Raw genomic sequence first — 22,721 nt, forward strand, 5'->3', positions numbered from 1 at the left:
ATGCTTTCTGCTTGTTCAGTGGGCACGCTTATGGGTGATGCTTTCTGCTTGTTCAGTGGGCACGCTTATGGGTGATGCTTTCTGCTTGTTCAGTGGGCACGCTTATGGGTGATGCTCTCTGCTTGTTTGGTGGGCGTGCTTGCAAGTGTGATGCTTTCTGCTTGTTTAGTGGGCGCGCTTACATGTGTGATGCTTTCTGCTTGTTTAGCGGGCGCGCTTACATGTGTGATTTCTGCTTGTTCAGTGGGCACGCTTATGGGTGATGCTTTCTGCTTGTTCAGTGGGCACGCTTATGGGTGATGCTTTCTGCTTGTTTAGTGGGCGTGCTTGCAAGTGTGATGCTTTCTGCTTGTTTAGTGGGCGCGCTTACATGTGTGATGCTTTCTGCTTTTTTAGCGGGCGTGCTTACGGGTGATGCTTTCTGCTTGTTTAGTGGGCGTGCTTACATGTGTGATGCTTTCTGCTTGTTCAGCGGGTGCGCTTATGGGTGATGCTTTCTGCTTGTTTAGTGGGCGCGCTCACATGTGTGATGCTTTCTGCTTGTTCAGCGGGCACGCTTATGGGTGATGTTTTAGCTTGTTTAGCGGGTGCGCTCACATGTAATGCTTTCTGCTGGTTCAGCGTGCATGCTTATGGGTGATGCTTTAGCTTGTTTAGCGGGCACCCTTACTGATGATGCTTTCTGCTTGTTCTCAGCACAGCTGGTTCAGAGTGTCTTGTGCTTTTCCTACAAGTCTCGCTTCCTCACTGGCTGCACATGGTGATAGAACTGGTTGCTACGGAGCTGGAATTGTGATTGGTTATCTGCCTCTTCCAATGAGAGAAAATCCGTTCGTGGGATCATCATTGTAACCTTGCAGGGCTGCGTTTCTTGGTCTGATTTGCATGCTCATTTCTTAGATGTAAGAAGGACTTTAGAATAAATGATGGAATTTTCCGGTGCACATCCTGGGTGTTGGCGTGCAGTCCATTTGATTCATCCTGATGCGTCTGCCTTGGGGTAAACTGTATTACTTTGTTATCAGGATGATTGTGGCTTCACAGTTCTGAACTCTATAGAGTTCATAGATCTGCCTTTTACCTGCACTGTACAGAGAAGTCATAACTGTATATGTATATAATTTTTTTTTTTTTTTAATAAAAGGCATTTTCCAAACCTATGATGTTGACACCAGATCAGTGGTGATCTGACACCTGGCACCCCTATTTTCATCCGATAACAGTGAACATAGGCAGGATCACACTGCTCCATTCACGCTCTAGTAACCAATAGTCCTAGAGACCTGCAGCTCGGTTCTGTTAGATATATGCAATATATAGTGATCACTGTTAATGCCAATGCAGACCTGTCACTAGATTTCATAATAAAATTACATGTATTGCTTCATAGACCTTTGTCCTGATGAGGCTGGTGCTCTTACTCTGAAAACCCATGTCAGAATGACTGTAAAACCCTATATGAAAGTTTTCCCACCCGATAGTAAAATGGACTGGATCTAACTGGACCCGTAATGGTTCATATTAATATCCGGATCATACATTCATTTACAAAGTTAACATAACAGTCTTATCAGATTTAATAAAAAAAAAAAATCTAATAATGTTTACAGTTTTCTTTCTGAAATCCGGTGACGGATCTGCTTTACAATTCTATAGTAAGCCCTTGTATGCAAATATACACTTCTGCCCTCCGGTCGTAATCCCTTATGATCTTACATTTCTATACAACTGTATCGGCCAAAAGTTTTAAGACCGACACAGATTTTTGGTCTTCACGCAGTTTGCTGCTTCATTGTTTTTAGATCTTTTAGTCAGATGTTTCTGTGGTTACTGAACTACAAATTTACCGTAAGCGTTTTAAGTTTTTATACTTACAAATACATCAAGTTTATGTAAAAACTCAATATTTATAGCTTTGATCCTTATTTTTCAAGACTTATCCAGAACCTGGCTGATGACAGTACATTCTTGCCTAATCAGTGCTTGGAGTTTATCACAATTTCTCGGTTTTTGTTTGTCATCCACTTTTTTGAGCATTGCGCACATAGGTTGATAAAAGACCTACGTCCATCAAGTTCAACCTTTCTCCACCAATTATACATTTTTTGTCACTAATTTCTCCATAACCCACAATGTTGTGTGTACTAAGAGATTCATCCAACCTCCATTACTACCTCTTGTGGTCGGGCATTCCACAGACTAGCTACTTGAACTGTAAAGAACTCTTTCCTTAGCTGCTGGAATCGTCTTTCTTTCACATGTAATGCGTGCACCCTAGTCATTAGTATGGTCTTTGGAAGGAATAAGTTGTGTGCCAGTGTTTTTTACTGGCTACACACATATATTTATACATAAATGAGATCTCCTCTGAGGCAGCTTTTTTTTTCAAAGCTAATCAAGCCCCTCTTTTCCAACCTCTCATCTTATGAGAGGTCATCCATCTCTGGTAATAATCTAGTTGCCCACCTTTGACATGGTCTCCATCATGCTGAAAAAATGTATTGTTCATCACCGAATTGCTCCTGGATCGTTGGGAGACATTGCTCTTGGAGGATGTTTAGATACTATTTTTTATTCATGTCAGTGTTCTTAGGCAAAATTGTGAGTGAGCCCCTGCCATGGATGAAAACCAAACCTACGTTTGAATGGTCCCAGGATGCTTTACTGTTGGCATGGCACAGGGCTCATGGTAGTTCTCACCTTTTCTTTTCTGGGCAATCATTCTTCCAGATGTTTCAAATAATAATAATAAATTTTATTTTTATAGCGCCGACATATTCCGCAGCACTTTACATTTCAGAGGGGATTTGTACAGACAATAGACATTACAGCATAACAATAATCACATACAGTAGATTATAACAAATAACAAGAGGAGTGAGGGCCCTGCTCGCAAGCTTACAGTCTATGAGGAAAGAGGTAGACACGAAAGGTGGGTGGTAACAGTTGCTCTGATTGTATGGACCAGCCATAATGTTAAGTGTGTAACAGTACAGACACAGAGGGCTAATGGATGCATAAAGCATGTGGGAACATGATGCTGGGAACCTGGTTATGGTAAAACTTTTGGCTCTGCCACACAGGGATAGGTTAGGTTAATGTGTTGAGGCGATAGGCCAGTCTGAATAAATGCGTTTTCAGGACACGCTTAAAATTGTGGGGATTGGGGACTAATCGTATTGACCTGGGAAGTGCATTCCAAAGAATTGGCGCGGCACGTGTAAAGTCTTGGAGACGGGAGTGGGAGGTTCTGACTATTGAGGATACTAACCTCAGGTCATCAGCAGAACGGAGGACGCGGGTAGGGTGGTATACTGAAACAAGGGAGGAGATGTAGGGTGGTGCTGAGCCATGGAGGGCTTTGTGGGTGAGGGTAATAAGTTTATACTGAATTCTGGAGTGGATGGGCAGCCAGTGTAATGACTGGCACAAGGTAGAGGCATCGGTGTAACGATTGGTGAGGAATATGATCCTGGCTGCAGCATTCAAGACAGATTGGAGAGGGGAGAGTTTGGTAAGAGGGAGACCGATTAGAAGAGAGTTACAATAGTCGAGACGAGAATGAATAAGAGAAACAGTAAGAGTTTTTGCAGAGTCAAAAGTAAGAAAAGGTCGAATTCTAGAAATGTTTTTGAGGTGCAGATGACAAGAGCGAGCCAGTGATCGAATGTGGGGGGCAAAGGAAAGCTCGGAATCAAGTATGACCCCAAGACAGCGGGCATGTTGCTGGGGAGTAATAGTGGAACCACACACGGAAATGGCAGTGTCGGGTATAGGTACATTAGTAGCGGGAGGAAACACCAGGAGTTCAGTGTTTGACAGGTTCAGTTTCAGATATAGTGAGGACATGATATTAGACACAGCGTTTAGACAATCGCCAGTGTTTTCTAGAAAGGCTGGCGTGATGTCAGGAGAAGAAGCGTATAATTGGGTGTCATCAGCATAGAGATGGTACTGGAAACCAAATCTACTGATTGTTTGACCAATAGGGGAAGTGTACAAGGTGAAGAGGAGGGGGCCTAGAACCGATCCTTGAGGAACCCCAACAGTAAGGGGAAGGTGAGAGGAGGAGGAACCGGCAAAAGAAACAGTAAAGGAGCGGTCGGAGAGATAGGAGGAGAACCAGGAGAGAACGGTGTCCTTGAGGCCAATGGAATGGAGCATAGTGAGGAGGAGCTGATGATCCACAGTGTCGAATGCTGCAGAGAGATCCAATTAGCATGGAGTAATGACCATTTGATTTAGCTGTTAGCAGATCATTAGAGACTTTAGTGAGGGCAGTTTCAGTGGAGTGTAAAGAGCGGAAACTGGATTGGAGAGGGTCGAGAACAGAGTTTTCTGAGAGATAGCGGATTCAAACAATCTAAAAGGGGGCTTATTCAGAGAAATTAAACTTTACCTCAATCCTCTTTAGTCCAAGCCCTGTACTTCCTGCAGGATGTCAGTCTGTCCTTCATGTTTTTCATTGCTGCCGTCACTGACACCAGATCAGCCTCCAACATCTTTCGCCTCACTGCGTGTAGATCCACTGCCTGCTGCCATTCCCGAGCAAGCTCTTCACTGATCTTGTAGACTGTGGGCCCTCGTGGGCAGGGTTCTCTCTCCTCCTGTACCAGTCGTGACTTTTATTGTTTAAGATTGCTGTACTTGTTTTTATTATGTATACCCCTTTTCACATGTAAAGCGCCATGGAATAATTGGCGGAATAATAAAAATAATGTTGAACCAATGCCGTAGCTGAATCCTGTTTAGTAGACATTTGTGGCACTTAGTAGACTTTCTTCGCCTCCCTGAAGCCTTCTGCACAGCATTTGAACTTCTCAGAAGTTCTTGATGATTTGATAAATGATTGATTTACATTTGCAATTGTTCTGATCACTCATCATAGTTGTTGGTATAAAAACTGAAGTTGGAAACTTTGTGAAAGCCAAAATTTGTGACTAAAAATTTTTAGCACTCAACTGTACAGCACTTCAATGGAGTGTGTGTATATTTCTGGAGGTCCTCAAATTTGTAGAGCGTATGGGACAGAACTTACTCTGGACTGTTGGCCACTGGAGGTTTAAGGTCCATTTACACATTAGGTAGCAGTTCTCCTGACTCCCACATACAACTGATCACTCCTGTGTTCACTATGAGTGAGTCGCTGCCAGACATCTGTGGCGGAGTCTTTTCTCCCAGTGAACAAAGCGATTGGCTGTTGAAAATCTGAAGTTTCGGATCCTTCCCACCCCCTCTTGTAGAAAAGTCGGAAGGCCCCATATACACATTAGACTGTCAGATGCTGCCAATATTGGTGGGTTCGGACCACTTCATTTTGTGCAATGTATCTAAGGGCTAAAGACTCCCAAGCACGCCAATATAGACACTGATCTGTAGCCATGAAGAACTCGGGAAGGCACAGCTGGTGAAGAACTGAAATGTCAACACTACATTGGCAAGTGGGCTTTCTATCCATATATATGAAGCCATTCTGGATTTCCATTATTCCTCTACTTTTATATGGAAGTTGACCACAAACATGGGCACCTCACAATTACTTGCAGGATGCCTACCACTCCATACTACTGAGCTGCTGGGATCGTTCACTGCCAGACAAGTGTACACCGTACTGCTATCTTGAGGTGAAATGTTATTTTACTGATAAAATTGAGGCAGAATTGTAAGGGTGTGTGCACACGTTTCGGATTCTGCTGCGTTGCACAGTACCATTAAAGTCAACCTAAAACCAAAAGTGCTGCCACATGCTGCGGATTTTTCCATGGATTTAAATCCGCAGCATGTCAATTCTTTTTGCGGATCCGCAGCGTTTTGAGACCCGCTCCTTTTATAGGAATCCGCAGGTGTCAAGACGCAGGGGAAATCCGCACTAAATCCGCAGGTCATTTGACCTGCGGATTTAGCCATATCCGCGCTGAAAAGTCCGCAGGGTAATGCGCAACATGTGCACACACCCTAAGGGCTTGTGCACATCTTGCAGATTTGGGGCGTTATTTTTTGCATGCAGATTTTCTAGCAAAACCTATAACAATCCTGAGGCCAGTGAATGAGAAACCTGAAGTTTATGCACATGTTGAGTATTTTTGACTTGCAGACTTGGTACAGAAAATGTTTTGCAGCATGTTAATTGTAAGTTTTTCACCATTGACTTCATTCAAATCAGGGCAAAAACACCTATTTTTTTTTTCAGCTGCGTTTTTCCTGCCAAGAGATTCAGAAATGGTGCAGAAATGTCTGCATCCATTTACTCAATGTGTGCACATAGCCTAAAGGGTATACTGGTAAATATTTGGACAGTTGGCTATGATCTGTGTGATTGTCGCAGTCATGGCTGGTAAGCCCCCCCCGTGCTGGAGGACCTGCGGTAGTGTTACCCCTACAGTGTGCATTTAGATGTAGGCTGCACATCTGCGCCTGTGTGTTGGATCACTATCGCTATAAATCTGCATCTCAGCGTCCTTTCCCTGTGTCGGTTTGCTCTTGTCAAAGACTATCATGTCTTCCTCCTCCTCACAGCCTCCCACGCTGTCCTGGGGGACGGAGGCTGATTCATTCATATGGATAAAACGGCCTGACTTTTACAGAAACCTTAATGAAAGAAACTAGAACAGAAGCATGCAATGGAAAACGGGCAGATTGATGGATTTTGGGGTACGTTCGGCTATTGTGACATGTTGATCCTTTGTCATCCATGTTGTGTGCCTGCATTCCCTGGTAAAGGCAGAACTTTAAATTGTTGCAATGCTTCATTCAGAGATTGGTTGTAGAATAATCTGCAGTGATGTTTTTATCCATAGTTATTTTATTACTTTAACATTTTTGTGACTAATAAAATTTATTAATTATTTAAGAATTTTTCATTTTGATTTACCGTCTCCATAATGGTGCTTGGTTGTGTCGTCACAATATTAGCATGCTTCTGGCTTGTCAGCGACGTAGCAGGACTGTCTGTAATGATGTACTGCTCTCTGCACGCATATGTGTGTATATGTATATATTATATACAGTATATATACAGTATATATTTAGATGTGTGTTGTGCTGTGATAGAAGTAGGCCTCTGTTCACAATGCCTTTGGCAGATCTAATGCAAAAAATGGTGGTGTCTGTGCACAACAGCTGCGACTGTGCAGTTATTCTCATCACTGTGTCCATTTTTTGTAGTTGGGTTCTTTAGGCTACTTTTATACCAAGAATTTTTTCTTTGTGTGGGTACATGTCCTACCTGTTCCGTTATTTTTGCAGATGCAACATGGACCCATTACAATCAATGTTCCCTTTCGCATGTGTTTTTTTTTGTTTAATACAGACTAAGGCTATGTGCACACATTGCGTTTTTTGCTGCTTTTTTTTAGATGCAAAGTTTAAAGGGAACCTGTCAGCAGTTTTGGCCGCTATAAGATGTGGCCACTGCCTTTCAGGCTTATATACAGCATTCCATAATGCTGTAGATAAGCCCCCGGTCCGACCTGAAAGATAAGAAAAATAAGTTGTCTTATACTCACCCGGGGGGGCGGTACAGTCCGATGGGTGTCACAGGTCTGGGTCCGGGGTCCCCCATCTTCTTGTGACGCCGTCCTCCTGCTTGCTTCATCGCTCCCCGGAATCTCGCTCCTGCGCAGGCGTACTTATCTGTCCTTTTGAGGGCAGAGCAAATTCCTGCAGTGCGCAGGTGCTGGGCCGCTCTGACCTTTCATGGCGCCTGCGCACTGCAGTATTTTGCTCTGCCCTCTAGAGAACAGATAAGTACGCCTGCGCAGGCGCGAGATGCTGGGGAGCCATGAAGCAAGCAGGAGGACGGCGTCACAAGAAGATGGGAGGTGCCGGACCAGGACCTGCTGCACCCAACGGACCGCACCACTATTCAGGTGAGTATAATAAAACTTATTTTTCTTATCTTTCAGGTCGGATCAGGGGCTTATCTTCAGCACTATAGAATGCTGTACAAAAGCCCTGAAAGGCAGTGGCCGCATCTTGTAGCGGCCAAACCTGGTGACAAGTTTGCTTTAGGGTGTGTGCACACGCTGCGGATTCTGCTGCGCAGAACTGCAGCGGTTTTGGCCCTGCGGATCCGCAGCAGTTTCTGCTGCGTTGTACAGTACCATTATAATCAATGCAGAGCAACGCAGTGCCCATGCTGCGGATTTTTCCGCGCAGATTTGCTGCGGTTTCAAATCCGCAGCATGTCAATTCTTTGTGCGGAATCCGCTGCGGTTTGCCATCTGCGCCATTGTACAGGTGTCAAACCGCAGGGCAAAACCGCAGGCTAATCCGCAGATAAACCACAGGTCTTTTGACCTGCGGATTTTGCTAAATCCGCAGACCAATCCGCAGCGTGTGCACACACCCTTAAGCTGGTTACACAAAGCAGGTTTTGCTTAGTTTTTGCTGCATTTTTATTGCTGTGTTTTTGTCAGGGTACATTGGTCTCTTGTGCATGCTAATAATTTTTTTTATGCACTAAACTTTATCTGGTTCAGCTTCATCAGGTTTTGGCACCAAAAATGCAGCAAATCCTGAAACCTGCATTCTTGCAGCGTTTTTTGCACTACCAAAGCAATGGGTGAAAAAGTAACAGTTAGAGCAAAAAAAAAAAAAAATGTGCATGAGATTTCTGATTTTTTTTTTTTTTTTATAGACTTTGCTGGCACTGTGAAATGCAGCTGAAAATGTGTCAAAAAGAAAAAAAAATCCAACGTGTGAACATAGCCTAACTGTCCACAATAAAAACCCAGAGATATGTTCTACTTTGAGTTGTGTCTCAAACTTGCCAATGAAATTAAATGGTTCTGTGAACTAGACACAAAAGCACACCAGTGTCATACAATACGCAGTCCGTATCTTACGGTGTAACAGGTAGGGACAGTAAAGATGCCTTCACCATGGCTCGCTGTCAGCTCATTTGCTCTGATTTCTATGTGCTAAGCTGATGGCCACTCTTATTAATTTTATTTGGAGCTCCTTAACAAGAGGAGCAAATAACTGTGAACTGGAAAAATTGTCAAATACGTTTAGTCTTTTCTCATTGTTTTTTTTTTTTTTTGCGCAGGTTAATACCGTTTGTGTAGTAATATGTTGAAGATGTCCCATGGCCACACAACCCAGGAAACTCTGGAGATCATGAAGGAGTCAGAAAAGCGATTAGTTGAAGAGTCTGTGAACAGAAGCAAGGCGGTATCTAGGTCACCCAGTAAAGAGGAACAGGAATCGGACGAACCAAACTCACGTCAAGAACCTCAGGTTCTTATGCTTCTCATAATGTAATAGATTGTTATGCTGCGTTTGATGATAGTATGACGACATATAGCTTATATAGGCCTCAAAACCATACAAGGGGGCATTTGTCCCTATTTATAATAGCACTTTTTTTTCTTCTATTTCTTTTTTTATGTACACATCTATCTTTAATTAGTGGTAACAGGTCTGCATCACTGACTCTTTTGGCATTTTAGCCTTTGTACTTGGGAGCATTCCCCTATACACTAAACTGAATAGGCACCGAAGATACAAGGATTATCTATTAGTGATGAGTGAGTATACTCGTTACTTGAGATTTCCCGAGCATGCTCGAGTGATCCCCCGAGTATTTTGGCGTGCTCGGAGATTGTTTTCATCGTCTCAGCTGCACGATTTGCGACTTGTAGGCTGGCTGAATACATGTGGGAATTCCCTAACAAACAGTCATGCTTCGGAAATCTCGAGTAACGAGTATACTCGCTCATCACTATTATCTATCTGTAAGTTTAGCATTCACTAAATCTTCAGGCCGAAAAACAAACAACAAAATGTATGCTGTTGTCACCAAAGTACTGAAGCTTAAATGTAACCTGTCATGTCCCCAGAACACTATTAGCCTGCAGATATGTGGTTAATTTACAGGTTAATGGAGTTCAAAAGCTGCACGGCCTTGGCTGGCTGGAAGAAATTAACTTTATTCCTCCTGGCATCCTCTGGCTTTCAGTTATAGAGGCGCAGCTTCAGTCATCGTTCAGTACATAGTGACCGGCGGCTGTGACTGCACTGACTGAAAGCTGAATCGGCACAGGTGGCATGCAGAGTCGGCGTTCACTCAAAGCCAGGGTATAGTTATAGCCACCACTCATTATGTACGGAGCCTTGACTGAAGCTGCGCCTCTATGACTGAAAGCCAGAGGCTGCCAGGAGGAATAAAGTTCATTTCTTCCAGCCAGCCAAGGCCGTGCAGCTAATAACACTAATAACCTTCACATTAACCACCTATCTGCAATGTTAATGTTTTGTGACATGACGAGTTTCCTTTAAAAGGAAAGTATTCGCTCAGTTCCACCAAAATCAAAATTCACGTAAAACGCTGAGCATGCTCCGGTATTCTCCGAGTATCTAGACAGCCTAAATACATGTGGGAATTCCCTAAGAAACGGGCAATCCCTGCATGTGTTCAGGTTGTCTAACAGCCGCAAATCATGCAGCTGCGGAGACACAAACGTAAGCGTGCTCAGAAAACTCAAGTAGCAAGCACACTCGCTCCTCATTAATCACTATTGATTACCTATCTTTACAATAGTTCATCAATATCAAGTCTGTGGAGGTCAGACTCTCCCCCCGGTACTATCACTGATTGACTGACTAAAGGGGGCACAATGCACTGGCAGTGACAGATCTCCTTGCATTGTACATTCTAATTGGTGATGAGGGAATGTGCTTGGATAAAGTGTTATCTGAGCATGCTCATGTGCTGAGTGTCTTCAGCGTGCTCTTAAAATGTTGGAGTCCCTGCGGCTGCATGCATCACGGCTATTTAACAGCCACAACACTTGCAGGGATTGCCTGCTTGTTAGGCATAAACCGTTTTATGTGCCTGTTTTCCCATTATATGGATATATGTTTTCACTGCAGAAACGCACTAAATGTAAGGCCTCGTTCACACGTACCGTTTTTTTCGCGTTTCCGCGGCGGTATTTTCCGCGTGTTTTTGCCACGAAAAATAAGCATCCCATGCATTCCCATGGGATTCCGCAATGCTGTGCTAATGCTGCGGTTTTTACCGCGGCAGAATCGCTTCGCGGTAAAAAAACGCAGCATGCTCATTAATTTCACGGAATCGCGGCGATTCAGCACCCATAGGAATGCATTGTTCTGCTTACTTTCCGCATGTGGCTGTGCACACATGTGAAAAGTAAGCAGAACATTTGCGGATGGTACCCACGGTCCGGAGGAGAGGAGACTGTCCTCCGGGCTTTGGGTACCATATCCCTGTAAAAAATAGAATTTAAAATAAAAAATATTGTTATTCTCACCTTCCGACGTCCCGCGCAGCCTTCCCGCCTCTCTCCACGCTCCCGGCATCTTCCGGTCCTAGTAAGCCTTTGCAAGCGATGACGTCCGTTCCTGCGGGATCGCAAAGTCTCACGGTCATTCACGCGACGTAATCGCGAATGACCGCGAGACGTCGCGATCCCGCGAGAACAGACATCATCGCGGTAATTGTCGCAAAGGATTACTGGGACCGGGAGCGTGGAGAGAGGCGGGAAGGCTGTGCGGGACGTCGGAAGGTGAGAATAACAATATTTTTTTTATTATTATTTTTTTACATTCTATCTTTTACTATTGATGCCGCATAGGCGGCCTCAATAGCAAAAAGTTGGTCACACTCGTCAAACACTATGTTTGACGAGTGTGACCAACCTGCCAATCAGTTCTCCAAGCGATGCTACAGATCGCTTGGAAACCGCTAGCAATTCTGCAAGCTAAATACGCTTGCAAAATGCTAGTTTTTTTCGCGGGAATTTAAAATGCGATTTTCCCGCGGAATGGTATTCCGGAATTCTCGCCGTAATTTCCGCAAGAGCTCCGCTACGTGTGAACCCAGCCTTAATGTGGTCCACACGTATCTGTATAATAGAGTTGTATGATAGTTTTCTGAAGGCCAAATACCAAGAAGCATCAGACACAAAGTACTTTATTTACATAGTTACACACCAACAAAAGACAAAAAACACAATGAAAAACCCAAGTGACCTAATTTACATACTATGTGCAGAAAGGAACTCTCCAAAAGATCATTGTGGGAACATAGCCTAATGGGAAAATAGCTCAGAATGCAGAGTTATATTTATTTTTAATGTTAAAGTGGCAGCTGATTAACTGGAAACAAAATGGAGTCCGTTCTAGTTTGTAGGGTCCGCCTGGAGCTGTGTGTGACTGTGGTGGCCACATTTGTAGCCAGAGTTTGATGGAGACCCACTATTGTGAATGTAGCCTGAGGATGCTTTATTTTATGTCCTATGTTCTCTTACTGCTTAGTCCTCTTGGGAAATATTCTTAAAATATTATTGAATGTTTGATTTTTGATTGTATCCTTACTCAAATAATAAAATCGGCCTACTCTGGTTACTTGTACATGACTAGACCATGTATGTAGATGTCGGCAATTTCAATGTGTATGCTGCTGTTTGCTTTTGTTTATTGGTTTTATTGTTTCTTTTTCTCTTCTTCTCACGGGTTTATTCCGTTGGTGTAGAGACGAAATCCTAGTCACGGACATGCCAGGAAGAGAGCCAAGGTATACCACCCACAGCTGTTGCTCCTCTTGTGTTTTTTTCATTTTCACACCTTACATTGTAGAGCTGTTTATGCCGTTTTCATAGTTCTGTTTGGCGTGTTCACTCCCAGGTAGACTAAAATAATATGCAATCAGGCTAAAGCCTAGGATCTCCATCCCATCTCCAGAAATCTCATGTCCGTAAGGTGTCATTTAAGAAGTTGTATGTTTTACCATACATGAAGGAGTTGCCAAAAAATCTGTAAAAAGTAGGATTGGAAGTCAGTTTTTTATCTTATGATCTCTTGAAATCTCGGTTCCTGAGATCTCAATCTGTGCATGTGCTGCCTCAGGCAGCCATTTTCCCTAAGCCCACTGCATGGAAATCAATGGGAAAGGAACTCGGGGTCTGCAGCCTCGCACCGCCGGGACACCCCCTCCTCCCAGCATGTGGCCTGCAGCATCGCCCCACTCCTGCCACCGGCCTCCTGCAGTGGCGACATTACCTCCTGTGACCATGCTCCACCACAGCCGGTAAGCTATATTCGGTTTATAAGATGCTGCGCCACCGGCCTCCTGCAGTGGCGACATTACCTCCTGTGACCATGCTCCGCCACAGCCGGTAAGCTGTATTCGGTTTATAAGACGCTGCGTCTTATAATGTGTAAAATACGTTATATGAAAGTTGTATATCACCATAACGTTGTAGCTATATCACACAAAGCTGATTTACTGTTTTCATTGTAATCTGTTAATCTCTATTCTTTTTTTTTTTTTTTCAAGAGTTTCTTGTTGAATATGAAAATATTTCAATAAAAATTAAATAAAAACAGTTTGCTGCCAGTCATGAGACCCTTAACACCAGAGCTGCTATACGCAAGTCATACAGTTGACGTCTTGTAGCATGTCTGGCAGTGCTAAAGCTACCTGTTGAACGGTTTCACACAAAATACAGCAGACATAACAAAAGCCCCTTCTGTGTTTCCTGACATGGTATATGGACGTCATAGAAGGGAAGCTTCCCTCCATAACCTAGAACGGAGGGCGGCTGTATGCGAGAGGAGCGGCTCTGATCCTTATGGGTTTGGACAGTCCTTGTTCGGATATTCCGCATGCACTCAACCTGCTGGTCATGGCATCCACGAGCAAAATCAAATGTGTGGTACCTATCTGCTATCTACATCTGGGTAGTATATGGTTATATGCCTCCACAGCAGGACAGAAGGGATTTGCATTGAGCGGCCATTTAGCTTCCATTCACATGTACGCCAAAGAAACAGGTCTGCTTGACAGAATTCTATCGACCCCCAGATTCATCCTTTGCGTCTCTTTTTTTTTTTTAATTATTTTTAAAGTCACTTTCCTTTTTAGTCTTGTGGTATTAGATACTGTTTTTTGAGCCAAATTCTTCATAATTTGCATTGCACAATCCATTAACTTTTTTTTTAAGTTTCTTTTCTGTCTTGCACGGTTTTTGCAAAGTTTCACTTTCTGCAAAATGGCACACAAATTGCACGAAAATACTGGCATACTCCAAAATACACAGGGGTAGGGGTGGAGATTGGAGTGGAACTACATTAAATATTAAGGGTTTTTAAAAATACTCAGTTGAGGAATCAAACACCTGGAATTGCTGAATTTCACGTACAAAGTGGAAAGTGAAAAACAAATAAGAGAGCGCACCTATAAAATACTAAGAAAAAGGCGTAGAAACTAGACAAAAAAAAACAGGCGCAAAAGAAATGATGAATACCTTAGGGTGCCTTTTCTAGCATTGTGAAACTACTCTATGATGTCATTTATGTGCAAGGAATATTTTATTTTTCTCTTTAGTCAAACTCAAAGTTAAAATTGGTGAGAAGCTTAGCTGTATGTGAAGAGTCATCTGGACCATTTGTGGATTGCCCCTTGGAACCTCAGGTACAATTGTGGCTCCATGAACATTTTGAATCTGCCTTTTAATATCTGTTACTCTTTTATAGTAGTAATTTTAGCATCAATAGTTCAGTGTAAAGCTTTGGACTCTCAGACTGAGAGACTGTTGCATAGAAATGTTACTACACTGCGTGAATGAAGCCCTTGGGGGTTGCTTAGGTGGGACATCATTTTACCTTCACACTGTTACTGTACAGTTTGATTCCTACATCTGTCATCTTTCATCAAAAACTAAGTTGGATTCCAGGACATGGAAGGAGGGCAACAGTCTGGAAGTGCTTGGATCTAGCAGCGTCGTTCTCCTTTAGGCCTCACTCAGATGTCTATGTTTCACGGGTAGAAAACGTTCCCATTATAAGCTATGGTGCTATGCACATGTCCGTGTCTTTACGCAGACTGTGTTCATCCTAAAACACACGGAGATTTGTCCATTTTTTTCCAGTACGGATGACAAGGGCCAATTCAAATCTATGGGTTTGTGTAAAACATGTGCAGCACATGGACGGAATCCGTGTACATTGTGTGCTGTATGTATTGAACATTGCAAAGCATAGGAGAAGCTTTGTCATTTATTTTATCCATCCACGAAAGACACTTATGGTAAAAAATTGACACATGGAGCATACGCTGATGATAAACTGATCCAAAACGCTGACACCGGTACCATTGTTTCACACGCTTGTTTAAACACTGATCAAATAAGGCCTTGTATACACATTGGACCTCCGTGAGTTTTCAATGGGGAGTAAAGGAAGTGGCGTTGATGGGTTTGGATAGGAACTTATATAGCCGGTATTGGCCAGCCAATACTCTTGATATTAAACGTCATGCACAAGTCCACTATGTTTTGTTTATTCCCCCAATTGTTCATGGCACCTTTTAATGGAATTCCACATGTCTCCAATTTCTTAATGAGGATTCTTTTCTGTATAATTCTGAAAGAAAACAAATTATGGATCTTTTATACTACTAGTGAAGGGCTCTGGAGGAAGAATTGACGAAAACGATGCCCGCCGCTCTACCTGTTCCTCTGCGCGCCATGTACACCGTGTAATTGAGCTTTGTTCTGTGGCAGGATGTTATTCAGTTGCATATCAGCTGCCCGTCTGATAAGGAGGAGAAGTCCTGCAAAGATGGGTCTGAGAAGGAGGAAAAAAGTAAAGAGAAGGGGCCAAAGAAAATGTTGTCTAGAGGTTGGTATGCATTTGTGTCAAGTCGCTGTTGTGAATGTGGTGGAAAAGAATTTGAGGGTCTGGGACAGGTTTTGGTTTTATGGGGTTTCCACACTCCTTCAATGCCTCATACCTTGATTTGTAGGAGTAACTAAATCTGTCGTAACCCGTTCATTCTAGGGATCGATGTTGGTTAAGGCATCAATTGTTCAGACCCCAGTCATTTTCTTCAGTATTCATCAGTCCAAACCAATGCAACCTGCATCTCTTCTAATACTTGAGATGAGTCCTAATTGTTTCAAAAATACATGTGAAAGGGGGTTTAAATTGGTATTGGTATTCTAGGCCGGATATGAAATCAGGACACCGGCCCTAATTCATCAAGACGTGCGCCTCCTTGCGCTACACCAGAAATCTGGTGTGAGATTTTTGGTGTAGGAAATGCCACCACTTGTCATGCGTTAGATGCACTGTGGTGTCTCATGCCTGACGCACCTCCCTTGCACAAAAATTAGGACATTTTGGCTCCACTCACTGAGTTGCGCTGTCGTTGTGCGACTTTTCAGAGCTCACATGCAATGTACGGACCTGCAGTCAAGCGCTGACAGATTTCTCTTAGGCCTGTTTCACACTTCCGTTTTTTCAAATCCGTCAAAATCCGTTGTTTTCCGTAAAAAAACGGATCCGCCATTTTTTGCAGGATCCGTTTTTTTTTGTCCCATAGACTTCCATTACGGTTACCGCGGATCCGTCAAAAAAAACGGAAACGGATCCGTTTGGCGGACACAAAAACGGAAGTGTGAAACAGGCCTTACACTTCTCTCAATGTAGCAAAGTTAGGAAAAGGTCTGAAAAGATGCAGCAAATGTCTCCTCCAGCATGATGTTGCATTTTCAGACTATCTAGTCCACATTTGTACTGTCCGAATAGTGAACTGGACTAGTAAATCTGCTGCAATATTTTATGATGTGACTTGGTTCCCAAAGGGTCTTTTTCCATAATGATTTTCTTTTTCTTCTTGCAGATTCTAGCCAAGAGTACACAGACTCTACTGGAATAGATGTACATGAATTTTTAGTGAACACACTGAAGAATAACCCAAGGTATTTATTATTTTTCTGATTTTTTTTTTTTTTTTTTTTTTTTTTTTACTTCTACACTTAGTGCTGTCATAGATAAATTGCAGAAGCCTTTTTTTTTTTTTAAAGAAAAATAGTCCTAGATTTTGAGGATCATTGTGGCCGCTACGCATCAGATCTCTATGAAAGCAGCTTCATAGTTCTATTTCGGTGACATATCCTGGGGCAGTGGCGCCAGTTTTTGTTTTCTGTGTGTGAGATAGATGGATGGTCACATAATGGAGAGGAGCCTCTATATCCTAAGTGGACATACTCAGATTGCGTCTGCTACAATCCTGTTGTAATTTTCCTGCGTCTAGCTATCTTGTACTTTGTGATCCTAATGTTTCTCTGTCACTAGTCCTCACAAATAGCACGTTTTGTGGCTGTTCTCCCAGTTTTACAGGTGGATCATTTATTATTAGCGCACTGGTGGTGGTTATAGCAACTGTTCTTTTGGATGAAATGTGCAAAGCATGTTTTTCTGTAACGCCCGAAGGCATGTTTGAAAACTTGTTCAAGAGTTCAGCTACACTTCGATTTGCAAAATGTTGAGTGTCAACTAGAGGGAATGTGTCATGAAAACACTACCTATTGTTTAAAGAGGATCTTTCGCCAATGTTGGCCTGATATACTGGCCACTTCATGGAATAGTGGCTGCAGAGCTTAGTACAATTTGAATTTACTATTTTTTATTTTTGACTCTCCACTGTGGTTTTATTAGCTTATAAAATAATTTTTTCTCAATGCCCTGAGCTCTGCTGAATTGTGACAATATTGCAGTTCTGTCTGCCTGTGAGATGGAAGCTGAAGCTGAGAGGAACCTGCAGATGTGTCAGGTATAATAACACACAACTCTGCATCGAGATCAGGAGAGCAGAGAGTGGCCATTCCACTGCTCACCATTACACATCACACTGGTATCTATGATGTGTCGGTTATAACGACACACAGCTCTGCAGGGAGATCAGGAGAGCAGATAGTGGCCATCACACTGGTATCGATTAGATATCACACTGGTAATTCCCCCTTTCATTTAAAATAAGCTCTGGAGGCAGAGCTCATCTTGCAGACAGCGTCCTCCCCATAACCTGGAAGAGGTCATTTATAGAAAGTGATAAAGATGATTCATCAACAGCAACGCATCTGATGTTGGACATACAGGTAGAACTTTTTTCCGCAGTCTATAACATGTATGCCCATATTAATAGGTTAGATAGGTGAAATGTGACAGATTCCTTTTAAGTCCAAGGGGGCAGGGGGCATTAGCAGAGATTTTTCTCTGGGGGCATGTATATCTTCCCCCTACATGACATTGACCCATGGGAACACTTTAGCAACATGTAGGAGAAAAAAGATGTCTCTACAATAGCTTAGAGCAAGTTTCTCAATGTGAGAGATGTAATAACAGACAGTTTGAACTTCTAACTGGTCTCCCTGCAGAGCTGTAAGAGAGTACATCATGTACGGAGCAGGACGGCATATGATTACAGAGTGCACAAATTATGAACACCTATCAGCCTTAATTTCACAACAACCAGTGTGGGAGGACAGGCAGTACAGCAAGGAGGAATGTGATTGCTAACATTTCTTCAGCTGGGGTGGGTAGGGGATACAACAGAGCTGGACAGCACTGTGAGAGGAGAGCTGCAAGAAGTGTTTGTAATGAAACAAAGCTCAGCTCTACCTCCAGTGTATTTTCTCCCACATTAGCTTCCGTGAGATGAAAGTGTTGACAATCTCGGCTCTACACCCAGCACTTTGTAGTTACACACAGTTCTGCAGTGAGATCAGTGAAATAAAAATGTCTGTTATTGCATGTCTCACACTTTAGGCATGGAGGTGTGTCCTTTGTTATCCTGTATGTTGCTGCCTGCTTATCATTGGTCAACATTACGCAGGGTAAAACTTAGGCACAACCATTGAAAAATCATAAATTATAACCTGAGTTTTCCAAAACTAATAACTCCATAACACAGAGGAGAAAATACAAAAAAATAATTCCAGGAGCTGTAATATTTTTGTTAGCTGGGAGTGCACACTGCAGCTCCATTTTTAACTGGGCTAAAAATGACTCATTCTGTCGATCTTTCAGACATGGGACAACCTTCTTCAATTTTTAATTTAATATACAAAGAGTACAGTGCTTAAAAGGGGTGCAAAAGATGGAATAATAAAAGGGCATACATATAGGCAAAAGCAGTGTAATATATTAGGGACACAATACAGATATGTCTTAGGAATTTGATTTCTAAGTGTTTCTGGCAGAGGGTAACGTGCAGGAAATACGGCCAGATCTGCAATACTAGTTGCTTCTCACATGGAATTAAAAGAAAAAGATTGATGAGCCTGGCCTGGGCAAAACAGCCAGTATTAGTCTTGTACTGGTTAAAAAGTGCACATTGACTTTGGTTAATGCTTATAGTGGGGCAACTCTGCTATGGCTAATAGAAAAGGGCCTCTCCAAGATGTCCAGTGCATACAGGGTGAATTTCTGAAGGCTTGGTGTTTCATATGTCAGTCTTGAAACCAAAGCGTGCAGATGGAAGGTGTGCTATATTCATTTAGGGTTGTCCACCGCCTTAGTAGATGTGGCACATATTTGTGGTGTGTGCACTAATATACCAAACCTTTCCTGCATATATGAAGTACAGTTTTCTTGGCAAATGGTGACTCAGTGGTTACTACTTTTGCTTTGTAGCAATGGGGTCCTGGGTTCAAATCCCACCAAGGACAACATCCTAAAAGAGTTTGTATGTTTTTCCTGTGTGTGGCTTTTTGTCCACATATCAAAGAGCTACTGATGGGGAAGTTAGATTGTGAGCCCCAATGGGGACAGTGATGATGATGTAAGCAAAGCATAATAAATATACAAGCGCTCTCCAGTGGTGCAAAATGTCAAAGTGCACACAAACAATTTGCCTTGTGGTAATAATAAATTCTCCCCATAGAATAGAAGCAGCTGAGGTCTCGTATATGGTGCCGCCCTGTAGTCTCCTCTGGGGTGTAAGATTCGATTTGTGACACTAGTATTTTTTGCACGTTTTCTGCTTTTATGTGTTGGCCATTTCTGTTTATTAACAGCTATAGAGATGTTGTTGTAAATTACTAATCCAAAGTTTACTTTCCCTAGGGACAGAATGATGCTGCTAAAATTAGAACAAGAAATCCTTGAATTTATTAATGACAATAGGTAAGTGCCAGCCGGATCCTCCTCGCCATGTAGATGGTGAGAATCCTTATGTAAATCAGCATGCTGCGGCCCGCATCTATTCAGCATGTGTTGTAGTGCTAATCCCAGAGGTTGGTGTATTTTTATTTCCTGACCTATTTAGAAAGAAACATCAAAGTATAGATATTTTGTCTTGGTGTGATGCTTCCCAATGAGGTTGTTTAAGTGGAGCATGTAAATACATTTCCCCTAGATTGATCCAGTACACAGATGCGATGGTTTTTGTTGAGGCGCCAAAGCATTTTATGCTTAGAAATTAGGTTGCTTCTTTTTTAGGGGGCCATTACCTAGAATAGACACTTAAAGGGGTAGGGCACATTCTAATAATGTTACAAATGTCAAAGAAAACCTTCTATTTAATGTTATATTTAATATAATTATCAGAGCAGCGCAAGTGTTCTCATCTCAAAAGTGCCTCTCCATCGGCGGTCACTGAAATATTCAATTGTAGGGTTTAATGCATACAAACGTTGCCACCATTGCCTTACGTTAGGACTGTATAGTCTTGTAAAAAGAATTTTGGCCCAGTTTCCACATTTTGCTAATTTCTAAGGGGAAACCAAAGTTGGTGGCGGAGTGGGCATTATGTGAACAAATGATCAAAGTGTATTAGGTTGCACAGCCTGTATTTATCCATAGGGTTGAATTGCGCTCTAATCCTTCAGTATTAAATCTTGCCTGTGTTTCTTTTCTTTCTTCAGCAATCAATTTAAGAAGTTTCCACAAATGACCTCATATCACAGGATGCTTTTGCACCGTGCTGCTGCCTATTTTGGCATGGATCATAACGTAGACCAAACGGGCAAAGCTGTAATCATTAACAAAACCGGTAACACACGAATGTAAGTCACCCACTGCACGCTATGTCCCCAATTCATTATTTGCTGTTTTTTTGCTTTGTGGAATTCGTTGCCATTTTCTGTGCTAAATTCTTCAAACTGGCACATACGGTTCATGAATTTTCCGCAAAGTAAAAAAATGAGCAGAGACGTGCCAAATTTCGCCAAAAGTTGTAATTGATGAATAAAATGAAAACATCTGGAAATGCTGAACTCTACCAACAAGGCAGGAAAAACGCACAAAAAAACACAAGCGAGCACGTAAAGTGGAATTCAAAAAAGGTGCAAATAGAATAATGAATTGGGTGCAAAGAAAAGGGCCCAAAACTTGAAGACAAATGGACAAGGCCATGATGAATCAAGGCCTATAACTAGAATGTGGTTTCTAATTATTTTTCAGGATGACAATTTCTAGATTTTCATCCTTGACGATCACGTTTCACTGTGATCATTTGAATATGACCGCCACAATATGTAGAAAAGCAGAAGATGGGTAGAAAGGCTGCCGACTAGATTATTAATGACCTGCTGTTCCTTCCAGTCACCAGCCGCAAGGATTAGGGCACATTTCCGTGTGCCAACCACAGTAGTTAAATGACCACCAATGTTGGACTCCCACCTGTTTAGACAAGCCAGCAAACAATCTATGGCCACAGAACAATCCTTAATCCAATCATTTTGTGCCCACATAATATTACGTGGTTGGTAGCACATCACCTATTCACACGGGACAATGCGCTGCCGATCAGCATTGATTATTAAGTTGGCTTAAGAATCATTGCTCCCAATGAGCAAGCTCTTTGTCGGTGATTGCTAGTCCATTGACATACCGTGCTAGAGTCAGACCATGAATAATTGGCTTTTCACTCACTGTCGTCTCCTCGTTGCTAGTGTGTCCACCAGGGCTGTGGAGTCGGTAAGCCACAGTTGCGACTCCTGGATTTTATCAGGCTCCGACTCCGACTCCGGCTCAGACTCCGACTCCGGCTCCGACTCCGACTCCTTCATAAATGGCCAATTCATAACAACAAATTTACTGTTGTAAAATATTAAACATCGTGCTTATTCAGTTTCTCACCATCATATAAGTAATCAGACCACTTAGAGCAAAAACTACATTTATTAGAATACAATTAGAATATAGCAAATAACTTTTATAAACTTTTCTAAACTGTATGTAAATATGCAATAAACACTTTTATGCAGTTACTAAGAAGAAATCTATAAATTTGTCATCAGAAAAAGTATTGCCTCTGTCAGATCCTCCTTCATGGATGCCCTCAAATCTGATCTAATTATTTTGAGAGCAGAGTCTCTACACTAACTTGTGTTGGTGGCAAAGCAGTAACCACTCGGGCAACATCTCTGACAATGTCAGGATACAGAGGAATCGCTTGTTGCACTGTTATTTTTGATGAACGGTCAAATTTCTCAATTTCTTTTAGTGCACATGAAAAATTCTGCTGAAATGTACTGGCTGTGTTGCTTGATGGGGATGACTCTTCTTTTATGCGGGAACGCTTTGCACGGTCCTTGTGATCCAAATATTTTTCGAAATTAAATTCTTCATCAGTTGATGATGAGGGTGAAGATGTGGCAGGACGACCAAATTCTTCTTGTTCCTCCTGACTGTTCTGCAACCCTTTCATCCTTACTGCTATTTCAAACAGAGCTTCTTTTCCTTTACTTAGCTATTGATCATCTAGAAGAATCCGATGCATTGGGTCTACATAAACAGCTGCCAAAAGAATGTTATTTTGTAATAGTAGCTCCTCTCTCCGTTTCATTGATGTAGCAATGCCACTTGCAATTAACCCTCCTCTTTGGGACAGGCGAAACATCAGGTTCTTCCACTCCTTTAAGAAAATACCTGGAGTTAAGTCCTCTGCTTGTAATTTTTTAGTC

The 22,721-nt window shown here is 42.4% G+C and overlaps 1 protein-coding gene across 9 annotated transcripts in view; it reads left to right on the forward strand.

Moving 5' to 3' along the window:
• The window catches only part of R3HDM2 (R3H domain containing 2), a 189,193-nt gene that overhangs the window by 85,599 nt on the left and 80,873 nt on the right, over positions 1-22,721 (forward strand). For 7 of the 9 annotated variants that reach the window (XM_073576836.1, XM_073576838.1, XM_073576830.1 and 4 more), the window contains 7 exons: positions 9,050-9,240; positions 12,500-12,541; positions 14,354-14,440; positions 15,531-15,648; positions 16,652-16,730; positions 19,879-19,938; positions 20,679-20,819. In XM_073576836.1, coding sequence (XP_073432937.1) covers positions 9,073-9,240; positions 12,500-12,541; positions 14,354-14,440; positions 15,531-15,648; positions 16,652-16,730; positions 19,879-19,938; positions 20,679-20,819 — 695 coding nt within the window. In that variant the 5' untranslated portion in view covers positions 9,050-9,072. Of the gene's footprint in view, positions 1-8,638; positions 8,857-9,049; positions 9,241-12,499; positions 12,542-14,353; positions 14,441-15,530; positions 15,649-16,651; positions 16,731-19,878; positions 19,939-20,678; positions 20,820-22,721 lie in introns of all 9 variants that reach the window. The other 2 variants (XM_073576831.1, XM_073576832.1) reach the window with 1 other exon arrangement.

This window comes from Dendrobates tinctorius, unplaced genomic scaffold (genome assembly GCF_039654945.1).
Source record: "Dendrobates tinctorius isolate UK_male_01 unplaced genomic scaffold, ASM3965494v1 ptg000051l, whole genome shotgun sequence".
Taxonomy (NCBI): Eukaryota; Metazoa; Chordata; class Amphibia; order Anura; family Dendrobatidae; genus Dendrobates; species Dendrobates tinctorius.